Source organism: Choloepus didactylus, chromosome 12, assembly GCF_015220235.1.
Source record: "Choloepus didactylus isolate mChoDid1 chromosome 12, mChoDid1.pri, whole genome shotgun sequence".
Classification (NCBI taxonomy): domain Eukaryota; kingdom Metazoa; phylum Chordata; class Mammalia; order Pilosa; family Megalonychidae; genus Choloepus; species Choloepus didactylus.
In genome coordinates this window covers 14,334,281-14,361,619 of record NC_051318.1, presented here as the reverse complement: position 1 = coordinate 14,361,619, position 27,339 = coordinate 14,334,281, and the positions used below count along the sequence as shown (strand labels likewise).

The window sequence follows — 27,339 nt, the reverse complement described above, 5'->3', positions numbered from 1 at the left end:
CATTCAAGGGATTCCTGTTAATTGGGGAGAGAGATGTGGAATTATTGAGGCCTTATACGCTTTGCATCACGGGATGGGTATGGCATGACTCTGTGCAAGTGGTTGTGGTTGTCCTGGTTGCCTTAACTGTTGAAATGTGGGCCGTGTGTCCACTCAGTCAATGCTGCTGGGTGCTGTTTGCACTGACCCACCCTGGGCCATCATGGAAGCCTGGTGGCCAGCAGTGAGCCCTCAGTGTTAGCAGAGACCCTCTGGGGACCCGCAAGATGTGTTTCCAGGAATACTTCTGCTTGAATCTTTAAATACTTAGCTAATTTACACACACAGATGGTTGCTCCAAGACTGACCTCCCATTGTGTGGGGTGGATCTCTATGGGGTTTTTCACCACCAGTCCTATGCTCTTGAAATTTTCCTTCTTTCTTGACATTGAGTCAAAACCTGAGCACAGATCATGTCCCTCTCCATCTTTTCCCCTAACCATCTGCTTCTTCCCAACTTCTCCTCAAGAACATTTTCTATTTCATGGTGAATGGCAACTGTTTTAGTTTCTTGGGCTGCTCAAGCAAATATCATAAAATGGGAATTTATTAACTTATGGTTTTGAGGCTAAAAGAAAGTCCAAATCAAGGCATCATCGAGGGGTGGCTTTCTCCCCAGACACTGGTGTTCTGGGGCTAGCTGCTGGTGAGCCTTGGTCCTTAGCTAGTCATGTGGTAAGGCGGCTGGTGGTGTCTCCTGGTCTCTCCTTTCTCTTCTGGGTTCCGTCTGTCCAGCCTTTTACTTACTGTGGCTTTCTCTCTCTGTGTCTGAATTTCATTCCACCTATAAAGGACTCCAGCAATAGGATTAAGACCCATCCGGATTGAGGTGGGTCACACCTAAACTGAAGTAACCTCATCACAGGGTCCTGCTTACAGTGGGTTCACACCCACAGGAGTGGGTTAGATTTAAGAAAATGTTTTTTTTTTGGGGGGGGGGGTGCATAATGGCTTTAAACCACTACAACAAGCATTTGAGGAAGAAACCTGCTCATTTTCTGCACTCCTGAGCCAAACTTGCTTTTGTTTCAGTGGAAAGGCCAGTGAATCGATGCATCCCTAGCAGAGAGGAAGCCCTGCTCTGGGGAGCGTCTCATGAGCATCAAGGAAAACAAGGGGACTTTTAAGAGCATTTTAATAATCTGGATATTCACAGTTCATTAAAAGCATTATATGGCCATTGAATTGGGAAATTTATTTTCAATTTTTTAGTAAAATCTTACTTGACTATGTTTTACCCTTTTGAGGGTTTCCAGGGTCCTTGAGGCCTTCTGTAGTGTTTGTCGTCTTGGCTACTGCATTACTTAAACCCTTAGACTTCTAGCATCTTATCATAAATAATAACTACGGCTTCCAGTATTTTTCTTTGGGAAGATGAGGGATTGCGTTAAGTGTACACAATGGATGTTTTAAACAGTTTAAATGAAGGCCTATAATGATCACTTGGTAATTTTGCCAAAAAATGATTTGGAGGAGGGAAGAAACATTTTAGGTTTTTAGGCTACAGATTCCCTACATTTTTATTTGAACTGTCTTGGGACTGTTGACTAAAATTAAAGCATTTGAACTGAGAACACCTTTGCTCCCAAGAGAGTACTTCATCTGCTGCAGAAATTCGTTTTGTCCTGGTTCATCATTTCTGATTTTCTAGATCCTTTAGGACTATGTTTCCAGTTTTCTGTGGGCTGATGGCCAAGATGGATTTTGGTTCTTACTCAGAGAATCAGCCTATGGAAAATTTCAAGGAACAAAGCATGTGTCCCTTGATAAAGTTGCTAAACAGTGACTTCCTATTTGTGGGATAATTTTCCACAAATTTGGCAGGGAAGAAGACACAGCTTTCTTTTGGGTTATCGTACCTAGAAGTCTGGAGCTTGAATCTTCAAAAAGAAACCATCTGTATATGTAAATTGTTTAGATACTTTATAGCTAGAATTTGTCATGCAAAACAACTTTAGAGTACATTTTCCTGCTATTTTTTTGTCATCAAATAAATTGGAGCTGTTCGTTTCTAAATATATAGCATTCTGTCCAGATTAAGAAGTTGTAACTTCTGAGATGATGTATATACATATACATACATATATACACATATACATTCTGATAAACAGCTAATTCTTGGAAACTATAAAAAGTTTTTCTTTTTGTAAGTTACATTAAAAAGTTTGCTTTCAAAGATGGAGTGCTTGTCTGAAATATATTACAAGCATCTTAGCTTCAGATTAATTTTTGTCTCCTTTCCCTAACTTATTCTAAAATCTCAGGTTAAGTATAGAACTAAAGGTAGATTAATTTTGTCTTAGGAATTCATTTTCTTAGTATTTATGAATTTTTTGGACTACACTCAAGATTGAAACTCAGTTTGAGGCTGTGTGAACCTCTTCTGAAATATTTCAGAACTTCTGAAATATTTTCTGAACGCTCAGAAAATATTTCACTATTAAGCTATCTGTTAGCTTTAAAATCAAAGACTCTCCCCTTTTGTTTCACTGTGGGACAAGGGCTATAAGCAGGTAGTTAGTATTCAAATACAGGAGAAGGCAAATCTTGATTGATCTGAAATTAAAGGGCTTTGGGGTAACATTTCTTACCATTTTTGTAGTGCAGGTCTTGTGGAAATTTGTAAGCTCTGTAATCTAACTTTTTTGACTTCACAGAGATATAATTTAATGTGGTTTATCTTTTCGTTTAGGCAGATAAGAAGTAGCCATGTGAACAGTTGTGATTTGCTTTCATAAAATTGACATTAAATCACATTAATAGGTTGGAAGAGAAACTAAAATGTTTCTGTTAAATCTGTTATCCACTTATGACTAAAGTAATAAAATAAAAACAAAACAAAAGTCCAAGAAAAATAGCAAACCCGGAGTTTCTTCCTTAATGTGAAAATATAAACCTATCTCAAATATATAACCAGCTATTTAAAAATGAAACATTAAAAACATCAGCATTGAAATAGCCACGAGACGAGGAAACCTGTTCACATCCCTTGAAGTACTAGCCCACACAGGCAGGTGAGAACTAAACAAGTATATATACTAGAAAGGAAAAGGGAAAGTTTATCATTTGTGGATGATATAATTGGCCACCTTAAAAACCCAGAAGAGTCAGCTGAAATTCAGAGAGCTAGTAAGAATTCAGAAACCAATGTTTTTACTTGTTTCTCAACAATAAAGGGCTGTAAAATATAATAGGAATAAGATTCCTTTTATAATATAAAAGAGATAGATAAAATGCCTCACATTAAGAGATAGATATGTATTCCTTACATACAGTAGGCAGTCAAATATTTACCTAATAGATAAAAAAAAGCAAATAGGAATTATGCCATCACCTTGATTTAGAAGATTTAGAAGTCTTTTATAAAAAGGAAGAAATGCTGTATTCTTAGATGGGAAGACAGTATTAATATTTCATTTCTTCACTAATTATAAATGTGGTCTAATCCCAATTAAAGCTGTACGAACTTTTTTGGAGGGAGGGTGGGAGCAGTGGATTAAAAATATGTCCAGGACAATTCTGTTTCAATTAAATGGTAACGTGGAGGAGTGCATTTACCCTATGTGTTTTAAGGGATTGTAAAGTTGGAGAATGGACATTTGTATAGAACAGATGTGAGTAGACAGGGACACAATGTTTGTTGAATCAGTTCTTGCTACATTGGTTCAAGATATATTTGAGAATCTCCTATTTGTTGGGCCTGAGGTTGCATGAGTGGGGGAAGTGGACAACTTGCTTGCCCTCCTGAATCTTTCAGAAGCAATAAGGAGGCATGTAGGTGATAGACGTGTTAGATATGACTGATGTTTTAGGAGGGGATAGGTCTCTTTGGTTCTCACCTGGTGGCATGGGTTGGCACGTCACGAACAGTGCCCCAAGATAGGGGTGGTGACAGTCTTCTCAGATGAGGTGAGGGTTAAAAAGAAGCTGAAGTTTCAGGTAGAAGACTGGCTGAAGGCAGGTAGAGGAGAGGGATGGAACAGTAGGAAAGGATGTGCCTTGTTTGAAGAACTGAAAGACAACCAGAATGGTTGGTAGAGAACGCGAGAAGGAGAGTGGCAGGAGATGGGGCTGGGTGAGGAGCAGGTGCTAGCTCACGTGGAACCTGGTTTTTCACGTGAAGGATATTTGCAGGAAGCCATTACAGGGGATCACTTAACCTGATCTATATTTTGAGAAGGCGACTGTGATGATTAATTTTATGTGTCAGGTTGGCTGTGCTCTGCTGTCCAATTTATTTGGTCAAGCACTAGTCCATAGGTTGTTGTGAAGGTATTTTGTAGATGTGATTATTATCTACACTCAGTTGACTAAAGGAAATGACCCTCGATGGTGTGGGTTGATCTCATCCCATCAGTTAGTGGCCTTAAGAGCAAGAAACTGAGGTTTCCTGAAGAAGAAATTCTGCCTCAAGACTACAACATCACCTCCTCTGAGTTTCCAACCCACTGGCCTCCCCCACGAATTTCAAACTCAAGATGGCAACATGAACTCTTACCAGAATTTCTAGCCTGCCGGCCTGCCCTATGGATTTTGAACTTGCCAATCCCAACAATCATGTGAGCCAATTCCTTTAAATGAATCTCTTTATACTTATATACCTATATGCTATTGGTTCAATTTCCCTGGAAACCTGGCTGACACGGCAACTAAACTTGCAGCATGGAAAATGAACTGAAAGGGGCACCAAGAATCAGTGTGGGGAGACCAGTTAGGAGGAGCCTCTTCAAGTGTTGCAGGAGAATGATCCCAACATCCTGCCTGACTCGGGGTAGACCCTCGTTAATAACTGTTGAACGAATGAGCTTTCATTGTGTTGGGATGAGGAGATAGCAGTGGAGGAGGGAAGAGACGGACACATTTAGGAGACTTAGGAGGTGGGATTGATAGGACCTGCTGGCCGAGGCCTAGGGACATCAGGAGTACAAAGATTCAAGGATGATGTCTGGGGTCCTTGGCTTAAGCAGTTGTTAGGGTAGCGATGCTTTTTTTTCTGAAATGGAAAGTTCAGCGAGGAAGAAAAGGCTGTGGAAGGGGAAGGAGTCATTGAAGTTTTGTTTCTAACATGTTCCACTTGTGGGATAGGTGAAAAGTTTGAGGGGAGGTCCCTAGTTAGTAATTGGATGCAATTTGGAATTTAGAAAAGGGCCTGAGATATAGATTTGGGTGATTTTGACCATAGATGATGCTAGAAGTTAAGGGAGTGGAGGAGGCGTCTGAGCAGGAGAGCACAGAGAGAGAAGACCAAAGAGGATGGAGTCCACGGAGAAGCTCTAAGGTACAGTGGCCAGTGGCAGAGGAGGAGCTGGGGAGGTGGAAAGGAAATATTTGAAATCAGTAGGCAATGGATAGACTCTCCAGTGCTAGACACCTGGCTAAATATTTAGATCCCTTTTTATAATTCACATCAGGGGTTGGCAAAATTTTTCTGCAAAGGACTAAATAGTAAATATTTTAGACTTTGTGAGTCATACGGTCTCTGTTGCAACTACTCAACCCTACTGATATTGCAAGAAAGTAGCCACAGACAATATGTAAATGAATGAACGTGGCTGTGTTTCAATGAAACTTTATTTATGGACACTGAAATTTGAATTTCATGTAATTTTCTTCTGTCATGAAATGTTACTGTGCTTTTGATTTTTTTCCATTTAAAAATGTAACAACCGTTCTTGGGCTCACAGGCTATAGACAAATAGGCAGCAGGGTAGAATTGGCCCATGGGCTGTAGTTTGCCAGCCCCTGCCTTACAGTAAAAACTTTTTAGATTATTTTTCCACTTGCAAATCTTTAAAAATGCAGAAGAAAATAGAAGAAATTCATTATATAACCTTGGGCTCCAAAGCATGAAATCAAAGACAAAACCAAATTAGGAAATTATGTGCCTATTTCACTACATTGAAATTGAACTTTTTTTTTTTAACATTGTGAAAAACAACATATAGGTATGAACTCATAAGTTAGGACAAAACATTCCTAATGCAGACATGTTTAGTGCTTAAAATACACTTACAAATAAATGACATGACAGACGATTTATACATTTCTAATTACAAATGTCAAATAAACATATGTTTGATCTCATAATCAAAGAAATGCCAATTGAGATGGGATTTTTGAAGTGAATGATAGTGTGCTTTACTGAGGCTTTGGGGGAAATGGTGTACTGTAGTTGAGAATATAATAAAAGTATATTTCGGAAAGAAGCTGGGCAATGTGCATCAATACTTAAAAGAACTTATGTTTTATGAACTAATTGTCTTCCAGAAAAATAGCAATAGAGATAGGCGTTGTGTGCAAGTGTATGTGTTTGCAAGTGTTAAACAGAGTGGTGCTAATCATTATGAAAAATTAAAAGCAATGAAAGGTTCATCTGTAGGGGACTGTGCTGTAATTACGGAACAGCATGTGCCCATTAAGCATGAGGCAGGGGCTGTGTCCGGCTCCTGCACTTGCAGCCATTGCAGCATGTTGAGCTCCATAGAGTTGGCCGGGGCTGGTGCGAGCTGGGCAGGTGCTGGGTGACTCACGGATGGAAAATAACCAGACATGGGCAGAGGAGGCCCTAAGAAGCTGAGAGGCAAAATGTCATCGTATGCATTCTTCATCCAAACCTGCAGAGGGGAACACAAGAGGCACCCAGATGCTTCTGTCAACTTTTCAGAGTTTTCTAAGAAGTGCTCGGAGAGGGGGAAGACTGTGTCTTCTAAAGAGGAAGGAAAATTTGAAGACATGGCCAAGGCGGACAAGACCCGTTATGAAAGAGAAATGAAAACCCATATCCCTCCTAAAGGGGAAACAAAAAAGAAGCTCATGGAACCCAGTGCACCCAAGAGGGCTCCCTCAGCCTTTCTTGTTTTGTTCTATCACCCAAAAATCAAAGCGAGCATCCTGGCCTATCCATTGGTGATGTTGGAAGGAAACAGGGCGAGCTGTGGAATGATAGCATGGCAGAGGACAAGCAGCCTTATGGAAAGAAGGAGAAGTACAGAAAGGATATTGCTGCATACTGGGCTAAAGGAAAGCCTAATGCAGCAAAAAGGGAGTCGTCAAGGCTGAGCAAAGCAAGAAAAAGGAGGAGGAGGGAAACGAAAAAGATGACGAAGATGAAGATGATGAATAAGTCAGTTCTAGCACAGTTCTTTTTTTTTTTTTTCTTGACTAGAAAGCATTTAACCCCCTTGTACACAGCTCACTCCTTCTAAAGAAACAAAAACTGAAATATAAAGCTGTGTAAGATTTGTTTTTAAACTGTACAGTGTCTTTTTTTTGTATAGTTAACACACTAACAAATGTGTCTTTAAATAGTCCTGTCCTGGTGTTCTTTTCAATAGCCACTAACCTTGCCTGATACAGTACGGGGGTTGGAAATTGGCATGGAAATTTAAAGCAGGTTCTTGTTGGTGCCCAGCACAAATCAGTTATGTATGGGGATGGTAGGTTTTTCATCTTCAGTTGCCTCTGATGCAGCTTATCTGAAATAATTATTGTCCAGTTAACTGAATACCACTCTGTAATTGCAACAAAACAAAACAAAACAAAACTTGCAGCTGTTTTGTTGACATTCTGAAAGCTTATTATATATACAACTTTAAATTAGTATTGTCCTTTTCATAGGTCTGGAATTATCCTTCTTGAAGGGAAGCTAGTCTTTTGCTTTTGCCCATTTTGAATCAGACATTATGACACTTCTTTTGATATATGTGCCGGTTTGAGTGTATTGTGTCCCCCAAATGCCATTATCTTTGTGGTCTTGTGTGGGGCAGAAGTTTTGGTGCTGGTTAGATTTGCTTGGAGTGTGCCCCACCCAGCTGTGGGCAATGATTCTGATGAGATGTTCTCATGGAGGCGTGGCCCCACCCATTCGGGGTGGGCCTTTATCAGTGGAGCTACATAAATGAGCTGACTTGGGGGGAAAAAGAGAGTGCAGCTGGGAGTGATGTTTTGAAGAGAAGCAAGCTTGCTAGAGAGGAACGTCCTGGGAGAAAGCCGTTTTGAGGCCAGAGCTTTGGAGCAGATGCCAGCTGCCTTCATAGCTAACAGAGGTTTTCCGGACGCCATTGGCCATCCTCCGGTGAGGGTACACGATTGCTGATGTGTTGCCTTGGATGCTTTGTGGCCTTAAGACTGTAACTGTGTAGCGAAATAAATCCCCGTTTTATAAAAGCCAATCCATCTCTGGTGTTTTGCATTCTCCAGCATTAGCAAACTAAGAAAGATTTTGGTACCAGAGAAGTGGGGTGCTTTTGCTGCTGACTTTGCAAATACCAAACATGTTGGAACGGCTTTTTAAGTGGATAAGGGGAAGTTTCTGGAAGAATTGTGAGGAGCTTGATAGAAAAGGCCAAAACTGCTTTAAAGAGACTGTTTATGGAAATATGGACTCTAAAGATACTTCTGATGAGGACTTAAGCAGAAATGATGAATGTGTTGTAAACTGGAAGAAAGGCGATCCTTGTTTTAAAGTGGCAGAGAATTTGGCAAAATTGAGTCCTGGTGTCAGATGGAAGGAAGAATCTGGAAGCAACAACTTGGAATACTTAGTTGAGGAGATCTCCAGACTACGTGTGGAGGACGTATCCTGGCTTCTCCTTGCAGTTTATAGTAAAATGCGAGCAGAGAGAGATAAACTTAGAACTGAACTTTTGGGTTCAAAGAAACCAGAAGTTGATGGCTTGGAAAATTACGGGCTTCCAGTGGGTAGAATCCCAGAAGCTACAGCCCAACCTGAGGACAAGCCAAGATTGGATAAGGAGTTAAGCAGAAAGGATTTGTGGAAAGTCCTATTGTCTGATGGCTTTGACCCCTGCATGCTTCATGCAAAGCCAACAGAATTTTTGCGAGATCTTTATAGACAGAGCCATTGCCGGTCTGGACTGGAGGAGACAGACAAGGAAAAAATTAAAGGAAAAATCTCTTCAAAGACAGAGCCATGGAGGTTGAGGTCTGGAGTCAGGAGGTCTAGGGCTGAGAGAGCGGAGCAGCCCACACGCAGGGAAAGGGTGAGTTTGCCCTGGAGGTCGAGGGCGGGCCTTCCGCCTCCTTGCTCAGGAAATGTCCTGCCACCCCAAGCCCCAAAGAGGGTGGAGCACATTCCCAGGGAATTGGGGAGAGCCTGGCTGCCACCACACTGTTCTGAAGGGGTTGAGCGTGTGCCCCGGAGATGGAAGGGAATCCGGGAGCTGCCCCGATGTTTGAGGAGGGTGGGGCCGAGAAGGTGGTCTCCCCAATGTGTGGAAATGTTGGAGCACTCACCTAAGTGTTTGGAGAGGAACGGGCTGCAGAAAAGGCCCTTGGGAAGGGTTAGGCTCCCACTCTCTCAAGCCCCAAGGATGCAACATTGTTCTGTAAATGACTCTCGGACTTTGAAATCTAATGGACTTTGTCCTGTGGGTTTTAGGAACTGTTTTGCTCCTGTTAACCCTGTTTTCCTTACTGTTTCTCCTTATGGCAATGTAAATGTTTATCCTATGAATGTCTCTCCTTTGTATATTGGAAGCACATAACTTGTTCTAGGTTCACAGATCCACAGCTAGAGGGGAATTATGCCTTAGAACTGACCAAGCCTAAACTGATTTTGATGGGATTTTGTACTTAACTTTTGTTACTGAAATGATTTAAGTTTTTGTGATATTGTGATGGAATGAATATATTTTGTATTTGGAAAGATAATGTCATTTTGGGGTTCAGGGGGTGGAATGTGCCGGTTTGAGTGTATTGTGTCCCCCAAATGCCATTATCTTTGTGGTCTTGTGTGGGGCAGAAGTTTTGGTGCTGGTTAGATTTGCTTGGAGTGTGCCCCACCCAGCTGTGGGCAATGATTCTGATGAGATGTTCTCATGGAGGCGTGGCCCCACCCATTCGGGGTGGGCCTTTATCAGTGGAGCTACATAAATGAGCTGACTTGGGGGGAAAAAGAGAGTGCAGCTGGGAGTGATGTTTTGAAGAGAAGCAAGCTTGCTAGAGAGGAACGTCCTGGGAGAAAGCCGTTTTGAGGCCAGAGCTTTGGAGCAGATGCCAGCTGCCTTCATAGCTAACAGAGGTTTTCCGGACGCCATTGGCCATCCTCCGGTGAGGGTACACGATTGCTGATGTGTTGCCTTGGACGCTTTGTGGCCTTAAGACTGTAACTGTGTAGCGAAATAAATCCCCGTTTTATAAAAGCCAATCCATCTCTGGTGTTTTGCATTCTCCAGCATTAGCAAACTAAGACAATATAGTTTGCTGATAAGCTTTCATCTGCACACTCATGATAGGGGTAATAAAATTGCGCGTTTTCATCCATAGCTGAAACTCAGAAATCTAGATCAGTTGAAATCAAACTTTGTATAGCTCAGTTACCACCTTTACAAAGTGAAGAGTAACCAATCTATTCACAGGATGGGATTATTAGTCAAAAATTCTGCCTGTCCTTGAAGGACTAATAGATAGAAAGGGATATTCTAATCTTACAAGAGGACTTGACAGTCTTTAGCTCCCATTACCAGGTAATGGCAGTTATATTTGCAGTTCCCTCATTAAAAAAGACCTGAGAATGTATCCCAAAAAGCGTGAGCTTAAAATACAAGACTGTCGTTAAACTTTGTTGATGTCAGTCCCACTGAGGGCTTTATGAAAGTGCTGGCTCTAAATGTAACTTGAGATTCTTCATTATGATTAAATATTTTTAATTAATTGGGCTGCTTTTGAAACGATGGTACCACATTTAAAGTAGGGTATGTTTTCATATATTGTGGTTTGCCCCTTTATGAATGAAATAGATACAAGGAAAGAAGAGACATATTGTATCACAGTACCAGTTTATTTATTTAAATAAATAATTTATTTGAATTTGGTTTTTCTTTATAAAACTCATACTTATTCATTAGGGCCATTTTTACCTGCTTAGCTGTTGAGGGAACATGTTTCCACATTTTTAAAAAAAAGAGCTACTGAAGAGACAATGACAGTTAAATGCAACACATGATCCTGGATTGGATCTAATAAGGGAGGAGAAAGGTCCAAAAGGATATATTGTTACACATGGAAAAATAGGACTATAGACTGTAAGCTTTATTATCGATGTTAAATTTCTTAAACTTGGTAACACTACTTAAGGTGATTACGTAAGTGCATATCCTTGTTCTTAAGAAATGTACATGGAAGTAGAAGTGTTCAAGGAGCCTGATGAATGCAACCTACTCTCAAATGTTAGGAAAATAGATTAGATAGATTAGATAGACGGACAGGCAGATAGATAGATTACAGATGGACAGAGATGTATGTGTGTTTATATGTGTTTATGGCTGTATGGATAGATGGATAGATAGAACGATGTGGCAAATGTGGCAAAATGTTAAAAGTTAAAATGTTAAAAGTCAGTGGATCTGGATATCTGGTGGGGGTATGTATGGGTTTTGTATTATTTTTGCAACTGTTTTATAAGTTTGGAATTATTTAAAAATAAAACTTTAAAAATGAAATAAAGGGGCATTAAATTTGGTCTTGGAGGGTGGCAGCGATGAGTAAGGCCTTAAGGATTCTCTGATTTGTAAGCTGTAGACCTATTAGAGAACCCGCCAAACTGTGATGGCAGGAACAAATGTAAAGACTGTACGTCTGGGACAGTGGGCAGGCTTGAAACCCCTGGGCAGGAATCTGGGTGCATTGCTTTGCCGCAAATGTTTCAGGGCCTCCAGCTTATATTTGCAATTATCATCCCCACTTGGTTCAGAATGGAGCAGAAACAGATGTAGAAATGAGAATTGTGTTGGTGTGAATTTTCATTTATATTCTTAATGATAACTGCTGTCATTTGTTGAGTCTTACTGGTATCCCAAGCCCTTGTTTAGTCTTCGCTGTCCTCGTAATCCTGCAGGGCAGTCGGTACCCTTATTTTGCAGATGAGGAAACCAAAGTGGAGTGAACTTACTGAGTGTGTCCAGGATTGTCTAGCTGATCTCTGGCTGCAGGTAAAATACCAAAGCAGTGTTTCAGTTCCAATTGTTTAACCTCTAGAACTTTGAAAATTAAAATTCTGGCTTTGGCTGATTGCTTTCATATTTATAAATAACCTCTAATGTAACTACAGTGCAGAATTGTACTTTCTCAAATTGTTCTCTCTCTTTCTTACGCACACACACACACACTTTCACACACACCCATACCCCCTTGGACCAGTATGGACATTTGGAATGTGGCAAAAGCATGTTTTAAAAAGTATCTCACACACACACACACACACACACACACACACACACACACATTTTTTTTAAATGCAGTTTTATTGAGATGTATTCACACACCATACAAACATATATCTGGTTTTACGATGAAAATCAATTACATCATTTTCTATGTTGATGCCTTCTGATTGTGCTTTCCAATTGGGAGACGGCGGCAAAGCATTCTGAGCAATTGGAATCAATTCTAACCTTTATTGAAAGATGTAAAAAACCATTGTCAAGAAATCTTTATCAACTCTTGTAACTTCCCAGATTTATAGTGAGGAGTTTTCAAGTACCCAAGAAAATCAGTAAATCACCTGAAGTATTAGCATTGCCAGTGATGCCTACCGTATTCAAAAACATGCAGATTGGATTTGAGTCCTGCTTTGAACCCACTGTGTTACTTTGTTCATTTTGTTTTGTTTTTCCTTTTAGCACTGAGGGGCTCCGGCTGTTTGCATAGCTTTTCACTAATGCATAAGGTTCCTAAACATCATTTGAACGTTTACTTCTTTAAATTTGTAAGCTGATTTCTTTATTCGAATTTTGAATAGTACATTTCACATTTTAGTTTTTTTCAGAGTGACATTGTTTTGAAGTTAATTTTGTAGGTTTGCAGCATTTATCCTTCTGACGTATTAAAGCCGAACAGTGTCCTCAGCATTGTGGGGTGCCCTTGCAGGTTCCTAGCTCTGAAACCGCATTCTCTGTACAAATTTCAGAACCTCGGGAAGGGTGTAAGTCCCATGCAGACCCCTGGCGTCGCGCGGGTGGGTTAACTCAGCCCTGTGTTTTGCAGCCCACAGCGCCGTGCATCCAGGAGTTCCTCACCCTGTTGGCCGTCTGTCACACCGTCGTGCCCGAGAAGGATGGGAATGACATAATCTACCAGGCCTCCTCCCCAGGTGAGTGCTCCCTGCGGGGTGGGCCCTGCGGTCCCCACCCTGGAGACCCGGGTGCTGTTGGTGACTTGTGGGCAATGTGGGGGGCAGCCACCCCAGAAAGACCCTGCTCCCTGCCTCTGGCCCCACCCCTTTCACGGTAACAGGTTACAGGTTACAGGTGCTGAGACCACAGGCCCCAGGTGCTGGGCTATCCCAGCTCTCCTGACGTTTTGACCATGGGGAAGGAGACCCCGGGTCGCCGCACATGTCCGGGCAGCAGGGAGGGTCTGAGTGAAAGCTCTGAAGCGAGACCAGGGTTGGCATCTCTGCTTACCCAACACCTCATGGATTTTCCAACTGCTGGAGAATCTGTCCTACCGGATGGGAGTGTTGATCACATCCTGTGTGCTGGGACCCCACAGCGCTGGCACCAAGACATTGCCTTGCTTGGTGTCTGGGTTGCTTGGTACAACCACCTGGTGGCTTCAACCTCAGAAACTGATCGTCCTGCAGCGCTGGAGGCCAGAGGTCCGACATCCAGGTGTCGGTGGGGCCGGCTCCCTCTGAGGCCTGTGGGGGAGGATCTGCTCCGTGCCTGTCCCCTGGCCCAGTGGCATCCGGGAACTTCATGGCGCTCTCCCTTCCAAAGTTCCCCAGTCATACTGGATTGCAGGTCCACCCCATTCCAGGGCAACCTTGTTCTAACTTGTGCCTCCTCTCTAAGGTGCCGGGAGCAGGACTTCAGCCTATCCTGGGGCTGGGGGACGATTCAATCCATGGCACTCAGAGAAGATATTTAGTCAGCAATTAAAGGGGATGTCAACTAGAGAGGACTTGACCCCTGCCGGGAGAAGTAGGCATGCAGTTCACTTTGCCCTGGTGCACTAACTCTAAGGCCACACGGACAGATGTGCCCATTTCAGGACACGCGTGGTGGGAGGTGAGCAACCCACCCCGAGTCCTTTCCCGCCGTTCAGACACGGCCGGGCCTCTAGAGCTGGCGTGGGGTGTGCTCGTTTGAGAAAGAATCCTTTCCATGCGGGGTTATGTCATTTGGAGCCACTGGTCAGTGCCTCCCCAGACTCTTTGTTGACAGATGAAGCCGCCCTGGTGAAAGGAGCGAGGAAGCTCGGCTTTGTCTTCGCCGGCAGAACCCCCTACTCGGTCATCATAGAGGCCGTAAGTGAAGCGCCTGCTCCCCTCGCAGCGTTTTAGACTCAGCTTGTTCTGATGATGATGTGTTTAAAACAGCATGCCTTTTGTGGAGACGGTAATTAAATTGCTGTTTTGTTTTCTGTGAGAAACGGGGAGATCGTGTGGTCCTATTAGCTTATCTTTGTTGCTTTTGCACAGCAGTCATTTTCTCTCCCGAAGATGAGTCGCCACAAGCCTTCTAGACGCTGATGTGAAGTTATTTGTAGCAAAGCACTTAACAAACCTCTTCTTCGTTCCCTGAGAGTTGGGAAAGTAACTTCATGACCCACTGGTCTTTGAGGACAGGGTTGCGTCTTTAGCTTTTTTGCCGTAGCACGTAACGGTGTGTCCTCAGTCACAAGAGAAGGAAGACAGAGTTTAAGATCTCTTTGTCTGCACTGAGTCTGTGTTTTTTTCCTGACATTATTTTATTTTATTATTTAAAATTTTATTATTATTTAATTTATTTTATTTTGAGTTTTCCTTACTAGGGATGGAGGGAGAAGTTTGGTGATAGGAAAAACAAATCAAGAATAAGATCAACAGGTGAGGGGGGAAGAGAGGGTCATGAAGATGAGGATCAGTGAAACTGGGCACTTTCAGTGACTACCGGTTATAAGGACTGCACTTTATTTCTGTCTGGTTTGGTCAGGTGAAGAGGCCGTCTCTGCCGTTCCCCAGCCCTCGGTTGGGGAAGGACTCCTATATGATTACTTTTTGGCTTTGTTCGTCCTTAAAACCCTAAACCTCTTTGATTCATTGAAAGCTCACTTACAACTGGTATGATAACTCGATATCATTTCTGACATGGTAGTAGTCAGTTTTTTTTTTCTTTTACTTACACACTAAATCTATAAGATGTTGTACCTTTTATGAAGTGCCCACTTCTTGGCATTTTTCTTTCTTTTCTTACAGAGTGCAGAGACCAGATCGTATTTATTTTTATTTATTTCAGTCAGTGGAGGGAAATGTGCAGTCATTCAAAGTGAATGAAGCACTTTGTGAAGTTTGCATCTCCTCCACTGAAGCTTTTCAAACATGAGGTCCTGTTCCCCTCGGTTTGAGGAGACTTTTCACCATCATTGCAGTATCGTCAGTTACATGGGCGCCGATGGCCAGCTCTGAGCATCTAGGGGTGGGCGCGGCCGGGGAGAAGCCAGCTGCTCCTGCTTTCCTAACAACGCCGGGGAGCCCACTGGCCGTGTCATCATAGTGCTAGATGCTGCTGCCCCTGCATTATCTCATCAAAGTGTTAAGGCCTTTTCTGGGAGTAACAAACAGTACCTGACGGGGCAGGGCTCATAACTCATAATCATTCTAAAAATCCTTTCCGGTCTTTAATACCGGTATTTTAGTTTGCTAAAGCTGACTCAGTGCAGTATACCAGAAATGGATTGGTTTGTAACAATGGGGATTTTTTAGCATCTAAGCTTACAGTTCTGAGGCTGTGAAAATGTCCAAGTCCAGGCATCGACAGGACGATACCTTCTCCCCGAAGACTGGCTGCAGGCACTCCTCTGCTCTTCTGTGACATGGGCAGGCCCACGGCGGTGTCTGCTGATCTCTCCCTTCTCTTCCGGGTTTCATTGCTTCCAGCTTCTGGCTTCAGTGGCTTCCTCTCTGTTTCTGTGGTTTCTCTCTATTTTCTTTATGTCCTCTCTCAGCTTCTCTGGTTTTCTCTATGTCCTTTTTCTGTCTTCTCTCTCAGCTTCTGGCTGCTTCTCTCTCAGCTTCTTTTATAAAAGACTCCAGTGAGAGGATTAAGACCCACCTGGGCACACCTCAGCTGAAACAACCTAATCAAAAGGTGCCACCCACAATAGGTCTACACCTGCATGAATGGATTAGCTTTAAGAACACGATCTTTTCTGGGGTATATACAGCTTCAAACCATCACAACCAGGATATCACCAAATCAAAAATTTCTGAATTACTTGCCAGCTGTTTACATAAAATGCCCATACTGAGAATCAGATAGCAGATTCGATCTCCCTCTCCAGGCTGAGTCCATTGGCCGCACACAAGAGGGACTGAATAGTGGGTGCAAAAAGGAGGCCTCTCCTTGGGCAGCAAAGAGGCCATTTCTGGACGGATTGGTCGCAAAGCTGGGGCAGACTGGGAAGGAAGGGGACTGGTGGATTCAGAAAGAGTTGAATGAGGCTGAGGAAGGCTCAAATAAGCTGGCCATGCTATCACCAAGCAGAAAGAAGTCACTCGCTTCGTGGCAGAGACTGGGTTTGAACTCACATCTGTTGTACTCCAAGGCCCATGCTTTTCCCACTCTGATGTGTTGGGGAAATAGAGAGCAGGTTAGGTTTAAAAGAGTTTGAATATGGCATGCACATTATCTGGAATTTTTATGTGGAGAATATTGAGGTCTAACTTGAAAGAACCTGAAGAGAAAGGACATTTGATTAATTGCTCTAAAATCGAATGCAGATTCATCAGACTTTATCCTCAAATCCAAACTCCAAAGAAAAGTTTTGAAGTCCAAAAGTTTTCCCTCAAGTTTGGGACTGTGTCATTTGGCAGCCAAGCCTAACCAGAACTGACAGGAGGCCACTTAAGGTCTTTATGAATCTTACTTTATGTGAATTGCCATATATTTTGCTGAGGAAAATTGATGTATTGTGTTACAGACCCCAGTGGGGACATTGTGGTGTATGGTCTAGGCATAGACCTTTAAAAAATCTGTAAAATTCTAAATTCAGAGACATACCTGGCCCCAAGGTTTCAGAGAAGAAACAGTAGGTCTTGAAGAGTGTGCCCTTTGTCTTCATGCTTTGGAAGTTGCTGTACCAGCCAGGTGTTGACGCCAACACTGAGAACAGTGAGAAGCTTCTACCAGAAGAGGGAGCTGTGGCCCCACCAGACTTAAGAGTACAAGTCAGAGGGGTAGAAGGAGGAAAGTGTGTGTGTATTTATGTCTCGGGAGAGAATTGTTTTGAGATGTTAATACTTTGCACCTTTGCACTTCAGGTAAAAATAAGTTTTTTTCTCCCTTCCTTTAGATGGGGCAGGAGCAGACGTTTGGAATCCTTAATGTCCTGGAATTTTCTAGGTATGTTTCTCTTTTCCTACACTTGAAATACTTATATATAGTTAGCTGGTTGATCAGAGAGCTTGCATGATTGTGTGGTATGATTAAATATAACATTTAGCTGTTAAATAGAATAAATGTATCTCTGCAAATCCTCTTCTCCCTGGAACCTGTGACTTTGATTATACAAGATATTGAAGTTGATCATCCATCTTTCTTTCTTTCTTTCTTTCTTTCTTTCTTTCTTTCTTTCTTTCTTTCTTTCTTTCTCTTTCTCTCTTTCTTTCTCTCTTCCTTTCTCTCTCCCTCTCTCTCTCTCTCTCTTTCTTTCTTTCCTTTCTTTCCTTTCATGAAACATTATACTTCCATATCCTTCTTTTCCTTAGACTTCCAGGGCCTGGTGTGCTTGCACTGGCAGCTGCAGATGTGTCTGCATGGTTTGGAGTGTTCTGATGAAGGGATCGCTTTTGTTGGCCTTTCGCAGGTCTCAGGAAGCCTTACCTCTTGCCCCATTTGAGCGCTCCTCAGGCGAGATCTGAGAAGCTGCTGCAGATGACAGATTAGGTCAGAATGTCCCACCAGAAGCTTGGCGTGTCAGGGCGCTTCTCTAGTATTGTCCTGAAGCATTCGTCTCTTGTGCTCTTTCTTTTCTTTCTTTTCCTCTCTTCTTACCTTCATATATATGTTTTTTAACTTTTTGTATATAACTCAGCATTTTCCATTTTAACCTCTTCCAAGTGTACAATTCAGTGGCATTAGTTACTATCATCCATTACTGAATCTTTTCCCATCACCCTGAACAGAAACTGCATATACATTAAGCAGTAACTCTCCATTCCCCCTCCACACCCCCCAATCCCTGGTAACCTGCGATCTACTTTCTGTCTCTATTAATATGCATATTCTAGTTATTGCATGTAAGTGGAATCATACCACATCTGTTTTTGTGTGTCTCACGTATTTAACTCAACATGATATTTTCAGGGTTCATGCATGTTGTCTTTTGCACGTATCAGAACTTCATTCTTTTTTATGGTTGAATAATATTCCATTGTATGTATAGGCCACATTTGTTTATCCATTCATCTGTTGATGGACACTTTGGTTGTTTCCACCTTTTGGCTGTTGTGAATAATGCTGCTGTGAACATTGGTGTGGAATTACCGGATCGTACGGTGATTCTATGTTCAACTTTCTGAGGAACCACCCAAACTGTTTTCCACAGTAGCTGCACCATTTTACAATGCCACCAGCAATGTATAAGCATTCCTATTTCTCCACATCCTTGGCAATACTTCTTATTTTCTTCCTTTTTAAAAAAATAATAGCCATTCTAGAGTGTGGAATGGTATCCTGTGACATTTTGTTAATTGAAGAATATTTGTTGGATTCTCTGGTAGCCCTGGAACGTTCATAGTTTTTTGTAAGAAAACACATCTTAATGTTTTGTTTCTTTCCTTCTCCTTAACATGGAACTGTTGATACTAGAGGAAGGTTCTGTTGCTATCTCAAAAGCATATTTTCCTATTATTAAAATTAGGTGGCTTATTAAATGACCTTTGTTAAATTACTTACACATGCTTTTGTTCTGCTGCTTCATAAACTACTTGGAAAAGGTCAAGTTTTATCCTCTTATAGGAAATACTTTCCAGTCCCAGTCTTCAGATTTAGGACTGTAAACTTGAACTTGGCGAGGTCAGAAGCCGTGGGGTTGGAGATCTAGTGATGGGGCTGGGGCTGGTTGATAACAGCAGTGGGTCACCTGGGGAGGGGGTCACCTGGGGAGTGGGTCACCTGGGGAGTGGGTTGTCTGGGGAGTGGGTCGTCTGGGGAGTGGGTCATCGTGTTCCTGAGTTCTGGGGTGTGAGTCATCCCAGACCCCTCTCCAGGCTTTTTATGCCTCACCCCTTGCTGAGCCCTGGCCACTGCGCACTGCTTCATGGCTGCAGTGGCTGGGACTGCAGTTAACGGAGAGGCTAGGACAAGAAAAGGAGTTAGAGAGGAAAACAGGATATACTGAAAACATTATGAGAGAATAGAGGGGTTGGTTGTGATTAAAGTTTTTGTTCTCTTTCTTTTGAATTGACATCTTTTTTCCTGGTGCCACTTAATCCTGACACTATATCTTTGAGGTAGTTAGTGGTAAGCCTGCTTTACAGATTCAGAAACTGAAACTCAGGTTAAATAATATTTGAGGGAATTCAAATCCAGGTCAGAAAGAATGCAGTGGGTTAGGATGTGGGGATTTATTTGAAGCTGAGGAGGTAATGGCCCCGACTCTTAGAAGCTTATAGTCCAAGGGGAATCACCATAGTGCGAGGCCAGAGAGATGGGTGGCCCGTTCAGTAGGAGCGTGTTTCAGGAGAATGAGATGCTATTGGCAAAGGCCTGGACAGAACGTACAGAGGAGGAAAAAGGTGAGTCTTCTGGTGTGTGAGAGGGTTAGTGGGATACAAGGTGAGTCTAGAAAGATGGGTTGAAGAGAAATTTAGAGGCAATGGTGAGCCACTGAAGGCTTGTGAGAGAGGATGGGCCATGATGACAGATGTGTGAGCAGGTGTTTATGCTGAAGTGGAAAGAGGAGAGCTAGAGAGTACCTGGGTGCTGAGTTAGGAATGTGCTAATTTGTAATTTCTTTCGACTCCAGTTAAAAGAAAAAATGGGGAGAGACTTTTGAATTAAATGGATCTGTATTGAATCTCCCACTTTGCTACTTTGTAGGAAATTTACTTAATAGTTTTGAGCTGTTAAAGAAAGAAAAATGCTTGATATAGAACATGTTGTCGGAAGTAAATTAGACATACATAGTAGTGCTCAAATTCTCCTTTCCTGTTTCTACTACTACAAAGAGCTGTGCTAGTGAATTTCCGTGGGAGAAAAAGAAACAGATTTATGTCAATTAGATATAAAATAAAAAGGGTAGGAAATGTATAATAGAGTACTACTATGAGGAAAAAGGTAGGGGAAAAAATGGAGCTTGGCCATATTTAGAGCTGCCAGGCCACCTTTTGATTGGTGTTTAATTATTTTGGGATGTGGACCCTAGGAGCATTTGACCAATGACAACTTTTTTTTTTTTTAAACTCTTACAGCGACAGGAAAAGGATGTCTGTAATTGTTCGAACTCCTTCAGGACAACTTCGACTCTACTGTAAAGGGGCTGTAAGTCTTGGATAAGTGTCTCACAGAGCGGGGGATTTTTGGTGACTATTTGTTCATCTGTTACTCTCAATATCTGCCATCATCATTGTTTTCTGAGCATTTGCCCAAGGCTGAAAGGCTGTTTCAGGCTGGCTATTTAACGTTGACTTAATAGGAAAAGCCCGCTGACAGTAAAAGTGGTTTGTGCCAGCGTGGCAAATATGGTCGGTGAACAACTGACTTTTAACCAGTGGCTGGTTTCAGAAACAGCCACTCCAAGTGTGATTCAACCTTGGAGGATGAATTCACGTTCTAGTTACCACCATCGTGTTGTGACTTTGAGACGATACACGTGATTGTCTTCTTTCAAGTACTCTCACCTGTACTGAGTCTCTAGCAGCTTTCTTTTCAGTTGCTGTGGAGTTGGTATGAGGACAATGTCCATTTGTTACACTCCTGGAGTCAGTTTCCTTGGTCAGGCTTTTACCCTGCCTCTACCTCCCAGTAATCAAATCTAACTCATTAGATTAATATAAAGAAAGAAATTATTGTTGATGGACCCACTTGCAAAATTATATCCTGTTAAATTTTGGCTTGATATATTGAAGGAAAGAATTATTAAGCTCATTTGTGAGATCATGTCTAGAGAAGAAGCTATTCTAGGAGCAATGATTTGTTGACAATCTTACTGATCTTTACTAATTCTTTGAAGAAGGATGGTCTTCGTTGAGTACACTCTGACTTTTAAAAAATGAGTAATTCGTGTCACTACTAAATGCATTATATCTAGACCCATTAAAGAATTCTGTCTTTAGTAACAACTTAAATTTATGTCCCCTTATGTTCTAATGTGAGAGTCTCTCTTGACTTTTTAGTATTTATGTATTTTTGCCATTGTGTTTTAAAGACCACGGCAGATGCAAAAGGGGTCAGTGTGAGTGGCAGGAGAGGAAGGCTGCAAATATAGAACAGGGTGAATATGAAAATCCTGTAATGGTGCTTTGTATTTCTGTAGGATTTATTTCTCTGCAATCCCCCTCCCCCCAAAAAACACAACCAACAAACCAGATTTCTTTTCTTTTAACGTTAGTATCTAAAACTATGTGATGATCTGTGGTGTTCATTTCCCCCAGCCCTGCCTGTCAGTCCTGGAAATAGTCACAGGATGATGAGCTGTGTCATGCCAGCGTGTTTCTCAGCTGGACTGGGTTCAGTGCCAAGTGGTTGTGCCTTCCCTTGTTCCTTTTCTCCAGTGGTTGGAAGGCAGGCAGGCAGGCAGGAAGGGAAGAAAGAAGGAAGGAGGGAAAGAAGGAAGGGAGAGGGAGAGAATAGGATAGGTTTTACTTAAGTAATTTCAAATATGCAATTTTACCCTTTCTACTTCTGCAAGAAGGTGCTCTGAGCTTTGCTATGAATTTTGAAAATTTGGGTGAGTGCAAGCACCATCGTCTTTGATTTTTCTCCTGACACCCATCGTCCTCCCCAACGGTTACTGTTTGAGTTTTAGGGCACATAATAGATTTCGTTTTTTTGGGACCCATCCCTACCCAATTTGCTTTTCAAAGCTCATGACCAATCCAGCCAAGAGTTATAGTTCTTGGTTGCCCACTCAAGTATTGTCATGTGCATTAGATAAACACCAGCCAAACAGAGCTGACTTTAGACTGCTGCCTGCAAAGTTTACATAAGGATTTGCAAGTCACAATGTTTCCCTATTTTATAGGATAATGTAATTTTTGAGAGACTTTCAAAAGATTCAAAATACATGGAGGAAACATTATGCCATCTGGAATACTTTGCCACGGAAGGTAAGTGAAATTTGGAATGTTATTTTTAACCATGGCTGTTGCACTTTCAAGTGCTTGAGTAAGGAGTCAGGTTCTGAGGAGATGTGTCACTTTTGTGTAGCACTTGGCTTGCTTCTTAGGAGTCTATTTTTCTAGAGCCAATCTCTGTCCCTTCCGCCGTCCATATTCTGAGCCTATAATGGTGATGAAATGTGTGGCAGAGTCCATATTCAGTTACCGATGTATGACTGCTAACTCTTAACCAGCAGGGACAGGATGTACACAGATGGGGAAAAGACCAGCTAATTCACAATGTGTGGAGACAGTTTATAGTCATTATTCCCTTTCTCGAAAGACTCATGTTATTTCCCTGTCCTTCTCTTGGTTTCTTTTGACACCGGCTTGTCCTTGTCTTAAGGAAATAATAATTCATTGAATCCTAGTGAACAGGAAGGGAGCTCTTCGAAAGGCTTTAAATAACAATGATGTCAAGTTTTCCTGCTAGTGAACGTGATGAAAGCTGGAGCCTTGGTTAAGTGCTGACTGCTGACTTCTCGCCTTGGTGTGTCCCCGTAGCTGCACACACATACACACACGTGCACACACACTCACAAATAAGCATGTCTGCTTGAAAGCCTGGATTTTTGCTGTCTTGAAACATACTTCTTGCATCCTCTCCCTTGGATTATGGGGCGAGTGAACTTGTAGTGATTTCTCATGTGCTTCCAAATTTATAGAAGAGGTGATTGATAGTAAAATACAGCATAGTTATTTTAAAAATTTCCCCTTTTAGGGGTGTGAAAGTTTAGTGAAAGGGATCTAAAAAAGTAGGGGATTTCTGTATCATTTTAGACCTTCTGATATAAATTGGAGCCCCATGCTTTCCTGTGGGAGGTAAAATATTCTATGTGCCCACTTCCCCAGCGGGTGACCAGGATGCACTGTGGCTCTTCTGCAGGTTTGCGGACTCTGTGTGTGGCCTACGCTGACCTCTCTGAGAGTGAGTATGGGGCGTGGTTGAAAGTCTACCAGGAAGCCTGCACCATCTTGAAAGACAGAGCTCAGCGCCTGGAAGAGTGTTACGAGATCATTGAAAAGGTACGTCCATCCCCATGACATACTCGTTACATGCCTAGTGAAGGACACGACCACCTAATGAACAAAGTATCTGAGCAGGAATCCTTCCACTGTGTAATGATGTTCTCTTTTCTTGTGAGTGTCTTAACCATTGGCTTTTGACCATTTATTTCTTTGCTTCAAGAAGCACTTCATTTTGATGGATTCTCTGAAAGATCAAGCCACCCTCAGCTAAGCACTAGTGGCATGTTAAGGAGCACCAGGTCAAAAGCCACATCAAAGACTTTCTGCGTTTGCGGAAAATTTGGCTTAATGAGATTAGGTCACCCTAGTGAATTTCATAGACAATCAGAATGCTTTGCAGGCTGGTTGGACATTGTGCTAAGAATTTTCACAATTACTTACTCTAGTAAAAAATAAGCATCTCCATTGTTACTCTGTATTTCCCACTTCGATTTTTTTTGTTCTTTTCTGTTTCTCTCAAAGCATTAGGTAGCTTTCTACTTACTGAATTCCTCCATTTAGGGATCTAGGTTACAATTTTTTTCTGTTTCGTGTCAGTAATTCTTGGTCTGTCCATTTTCTTAGTTTCTTTAACTTTGAAGCCATCACCTGTTTGCATCTTCATTCCATTCTTTTTAATTCCCCTTTGATTTTGTTTTTATATTCAGTTTTTGCATGAGTTTTGTACTCAGTTGTTTGTCGTTTTAATGGAATTTGGGTAAGAGTAGAGCTGAATTCAAGTGTTCATTTGCCATGTTTTACTGAAGATATCCAAATTATTTTTTTAATCAGAAAAAAAGCTATTAAATAGGTACCATGCCCACGTGGTACCAGGAGGGTGCTAGATGCTCAAGAGTTAGTCTGGCTTTTCCTGTGGTCTTTTCCTCAAGGTGAGGTGCTGACTCATGAGGATCAGGGGCAGGTACGAGGTTAACAGAGGCTTTGGAACCGACCAGACCCGCAGGCCACAGCACAGGCCGCCCAGGGGACGGCAAAGCCGCCCATCCTCAGTGACAGCAGACACTCCATGTGGCTTTAAGAGGACTCAGAGGAGCACAATTTTATAGCTCCTTGGTCTTAAGATTTTTTGATGCTTCCTTCTCCAGCTGTTAAATTCTTAGCATCATACTTCTCTTTTGCTCTCCTGCTAGATCTCTATAGAAACATCTAGAATCAGGTTTTCTCATACATTCCACATAACATAAGACTTTACTCCTTAGCACAGTGAGAGAGGAAGGCTCATTTCCTGTAAAGTAAAACTTGCCCATGCTCTCTGCTACAGATGACTTCTTTTCTAAGTCCAACATGCCTGTGTACCAAGAAATAAATGATGAGTTTTGGGTTGGCTTTGTGTACTGAGCGGTTCCAGCATTGTGTGTAGTTTTGAAATGTCATACACTGGAAATCATTGACCATCTACAAATAAAGGTTCAGTGTAGAGGAAATAGTGTCACCTCTCAGAACATCGTAACTGCCTTTCTTTTGTCAGAGTAATTCCCTAATGCTGCTCTTTGTTCTAGTCTTTAACTGAGCATATTTTTCATTCTAGAATTTGCTGTTACTCGGAGCCACAGCCATAGAAGATCGCCTTCAGGCAGGTGTTCCCGAAACCATAGCGACTCTGTTGAAGGCAGAAATTAAAATATGGGTGTTGACAGGAGACAAACAGGAAACTGCAATTAATATAGGTAATCGACTTTAAAAATAATTTCCTGACGTATTATGTTTTTAGAATGTCTGGTAGAGGTGTGTACAGGTTCCCCAAATGTACTGACAAATGACGTTCGGTAGAAATCCTTATTCACAAGGCAACGACTAGTCTACCTAAATCAAATGAAGGAGCTCTTATAAGCAGTATCTGTTTCTTATGAATATTCAAACTATTATAACTCCCTGAAAAGTATCGGATGCACTTATGTATGGAATATAAAATTCAAGAGTCGAGTTGACAACATGGATCTTCTTATTGCTTTCTCCACAAAATTTTACTCTTGGAGCATAATGTCATTAAGTTTGAATCTGCATTACTATTTTATATAATTATAACCATTTTCTTTACCAATTGATGGATTTTTCCAAGGTCCTTGTTTCTCTCCCTTCCCCATTTTGGTTGGCAACCTCCTTGGTTGCCAAGGATCACAGACAGGAAAATTGAAAAAAGGAGAATTTAAGTCAAAATAGCTTTTCTATTAAAGAGGCACATTTTAAGTGTGAGGAGGAGTTTAAAACACTAATTTAAAAATCTAATTCTGATTATTTGAAGTATTTTTTAATCATCTCTTACTCTGTCACCATTATGGTATAACAAGCTCTTGTACATTTTGGATGGAATGAATAAGTGAAGACTGGATGATCTAAAATGTGTTGATGGAAATAGCCCCTATGTGATGGCTCACTTTAGAAAGAAGCCCACTAGAACCTCTCCAGGGTGGTCTCCTTGGAATATTGTCCTCATCCACCAGTGCCTCCTTTCCTTAAAACCCTTTCTCTGTCTTTCAGAGAACCACAGTTGTAGGCAGTACCTGTTCTCTGGGGCGAATTTCATTTCATTTTTTTGAAATAGAGAAAGGCTATTTAGTTATTTCTTATCAAGGCAGCAGCTGATCAAGTGCAATTTGGGCTTCCAGTCAACTGAGATTAAGTCACAGAGGAGTGACATGTGGTTTGTAAACCATCCCCAAGCCTTGCCCTTGGACTTTTTCCGTCACTTCGTCTGGTTGTCACTCAAATGCATGTTTCTGGACAAGAGCATAAGGCTGTTTCAGTGCAAACTGTCACCGTCACTACTGCTGAAAAATAACCCAAAGCTTACTGCCCTTTGGGGATGTGTTGGCCACCTGTTTATAAATGAAGGACAATACACTGCCTTTTTGTGTAATGTCTTTCTCTATAGGTTGGTCCTTCAGGTATTATTTCCCATATAAATTTAGTCTAAAATACCTATTGACATACGGCTCCTGTTATTCATAGATGGCACATAAAATTGCTTGCTACCTGAAATACCTGAAATTCAGGGTGGTAGGCTTTTTGCTCTTTTAGAGCGGTGTGAAAGAAATGCATAGCCCATCAATTAAAATCAAACTGTAGTGATAACCTTTCTTCTGATCACAGATCTTGAGTATTCCTGCTGGTCTCAGGATGTTTGTACATCCCTAGCCCCAGACTTAACCTTCCCTAGGTGCTTTCTTGTGTGCACCATGAAAAGCGTGCTTTAGTGTGCTCTGGAAAAGGACAAGTGCCCTCTCCCTCCACCTCGCAGCCTGTCATCCTGCTCTCGGGAGGCACATATGTTCTTTCCTTGCTTGTCCATTTTGTCAACCCCATCAGTGTCTAGCTAAGTTTGGGATGGACCCACATGGAAGCAAGCTGGCTGGGAATCAGTCCAGAAAACAACGAGTTAAGGCTCATGAAGGAGATTTTTACTTGCATTGAGTAAGGCTTCTGTGAGTCTTACAAGATAGCTGATACCTGTCCAAACGGGTTTTTAAAATATATAATCATTATATTATGTTTACATTTTTTTTAAAAGAATGTATAGTAGCATTTGTAGTTATGTTACCAGAAGAACTCACATCCGTTAGATGATTTTTACTTGGTTTTTCTTAGGGAATATTCCTCAAGACCTGTAGAAGAGGATGCCTTCTGCTTATTGGCTGCTGTCTTTGACATAGACTTATAATTACCTTGGAGGTTTCCTCTGTTCATGTTTTTCTAGTCTATTAGTCGAACTCAGACAGCCCTTTAGAGTTACTAAGCATGTTTCTGACAGCTGGGAATTGAAAGAGCTCTTTGGAAGAGCTCTATCCAAATTATTTCTTCACTTCACCTTCCAAGATCAAGTTTGTAACCCCGAGTGATGTTGAGGGACTAAATGTAGTTTTCTGATTTAGGATGTCAGCTGAATCTACAAATTATAAAGAAGGCTCAGCAAAGTTTATACATCCAGGAATTTTATTAGATTTGTCAGT

The 27,339-nt window shown here is 41.8% G+C and overlaps 1 protein-coding gene and 1 pseudogene across 1 annotated transcript in view; both read left to right on the top strand.

The window, feature by feature from the left end:
• ATP8A2 (ATPase phospholipid transporting 8A2) overlaps positions 1 to 27,339 on the top strand; it is a 505,799-nt gene that overhangs the window by 80,116 nt on the left and 398,344 nt on the right. Inside the window, exons 16-22 of the mRNA XM_037800280.1 lie at positions 13,045 to 13,150; positions 14,226 to 14,308; positions 17,335 to 17,384; positions 20,456 to 20,525; positions 22,228 to 22,312; positions 23,250 to 23,389; positions 24,921 to 25,059. Coding sequence (XP_037656208.1) covers positions 13,045 to 13,150; positions 14,226 to 14,308; positions 17,335 to 17,384; positions 20,456 to 20,525; positions 22,228 to 22,312; positions 23,250 to 23,389; positions 24,921 to 25,059 — 673 coding nt within the window. The remainder of the gene's footprint in view (positions 1 to 13,044; positions 13,151 to 14,225; positions 14,309 to 17,334; positions 17,385 to 20,455; positions 20,526 to 22,227; positions 22,313 to 23,249; positions 23,390 to 24,920; positions 25,060 to 27,339) is intronic.
• LOC119507171 lies at positions 6,589 to 7,162 on the top strand (annotated as a pseudogene).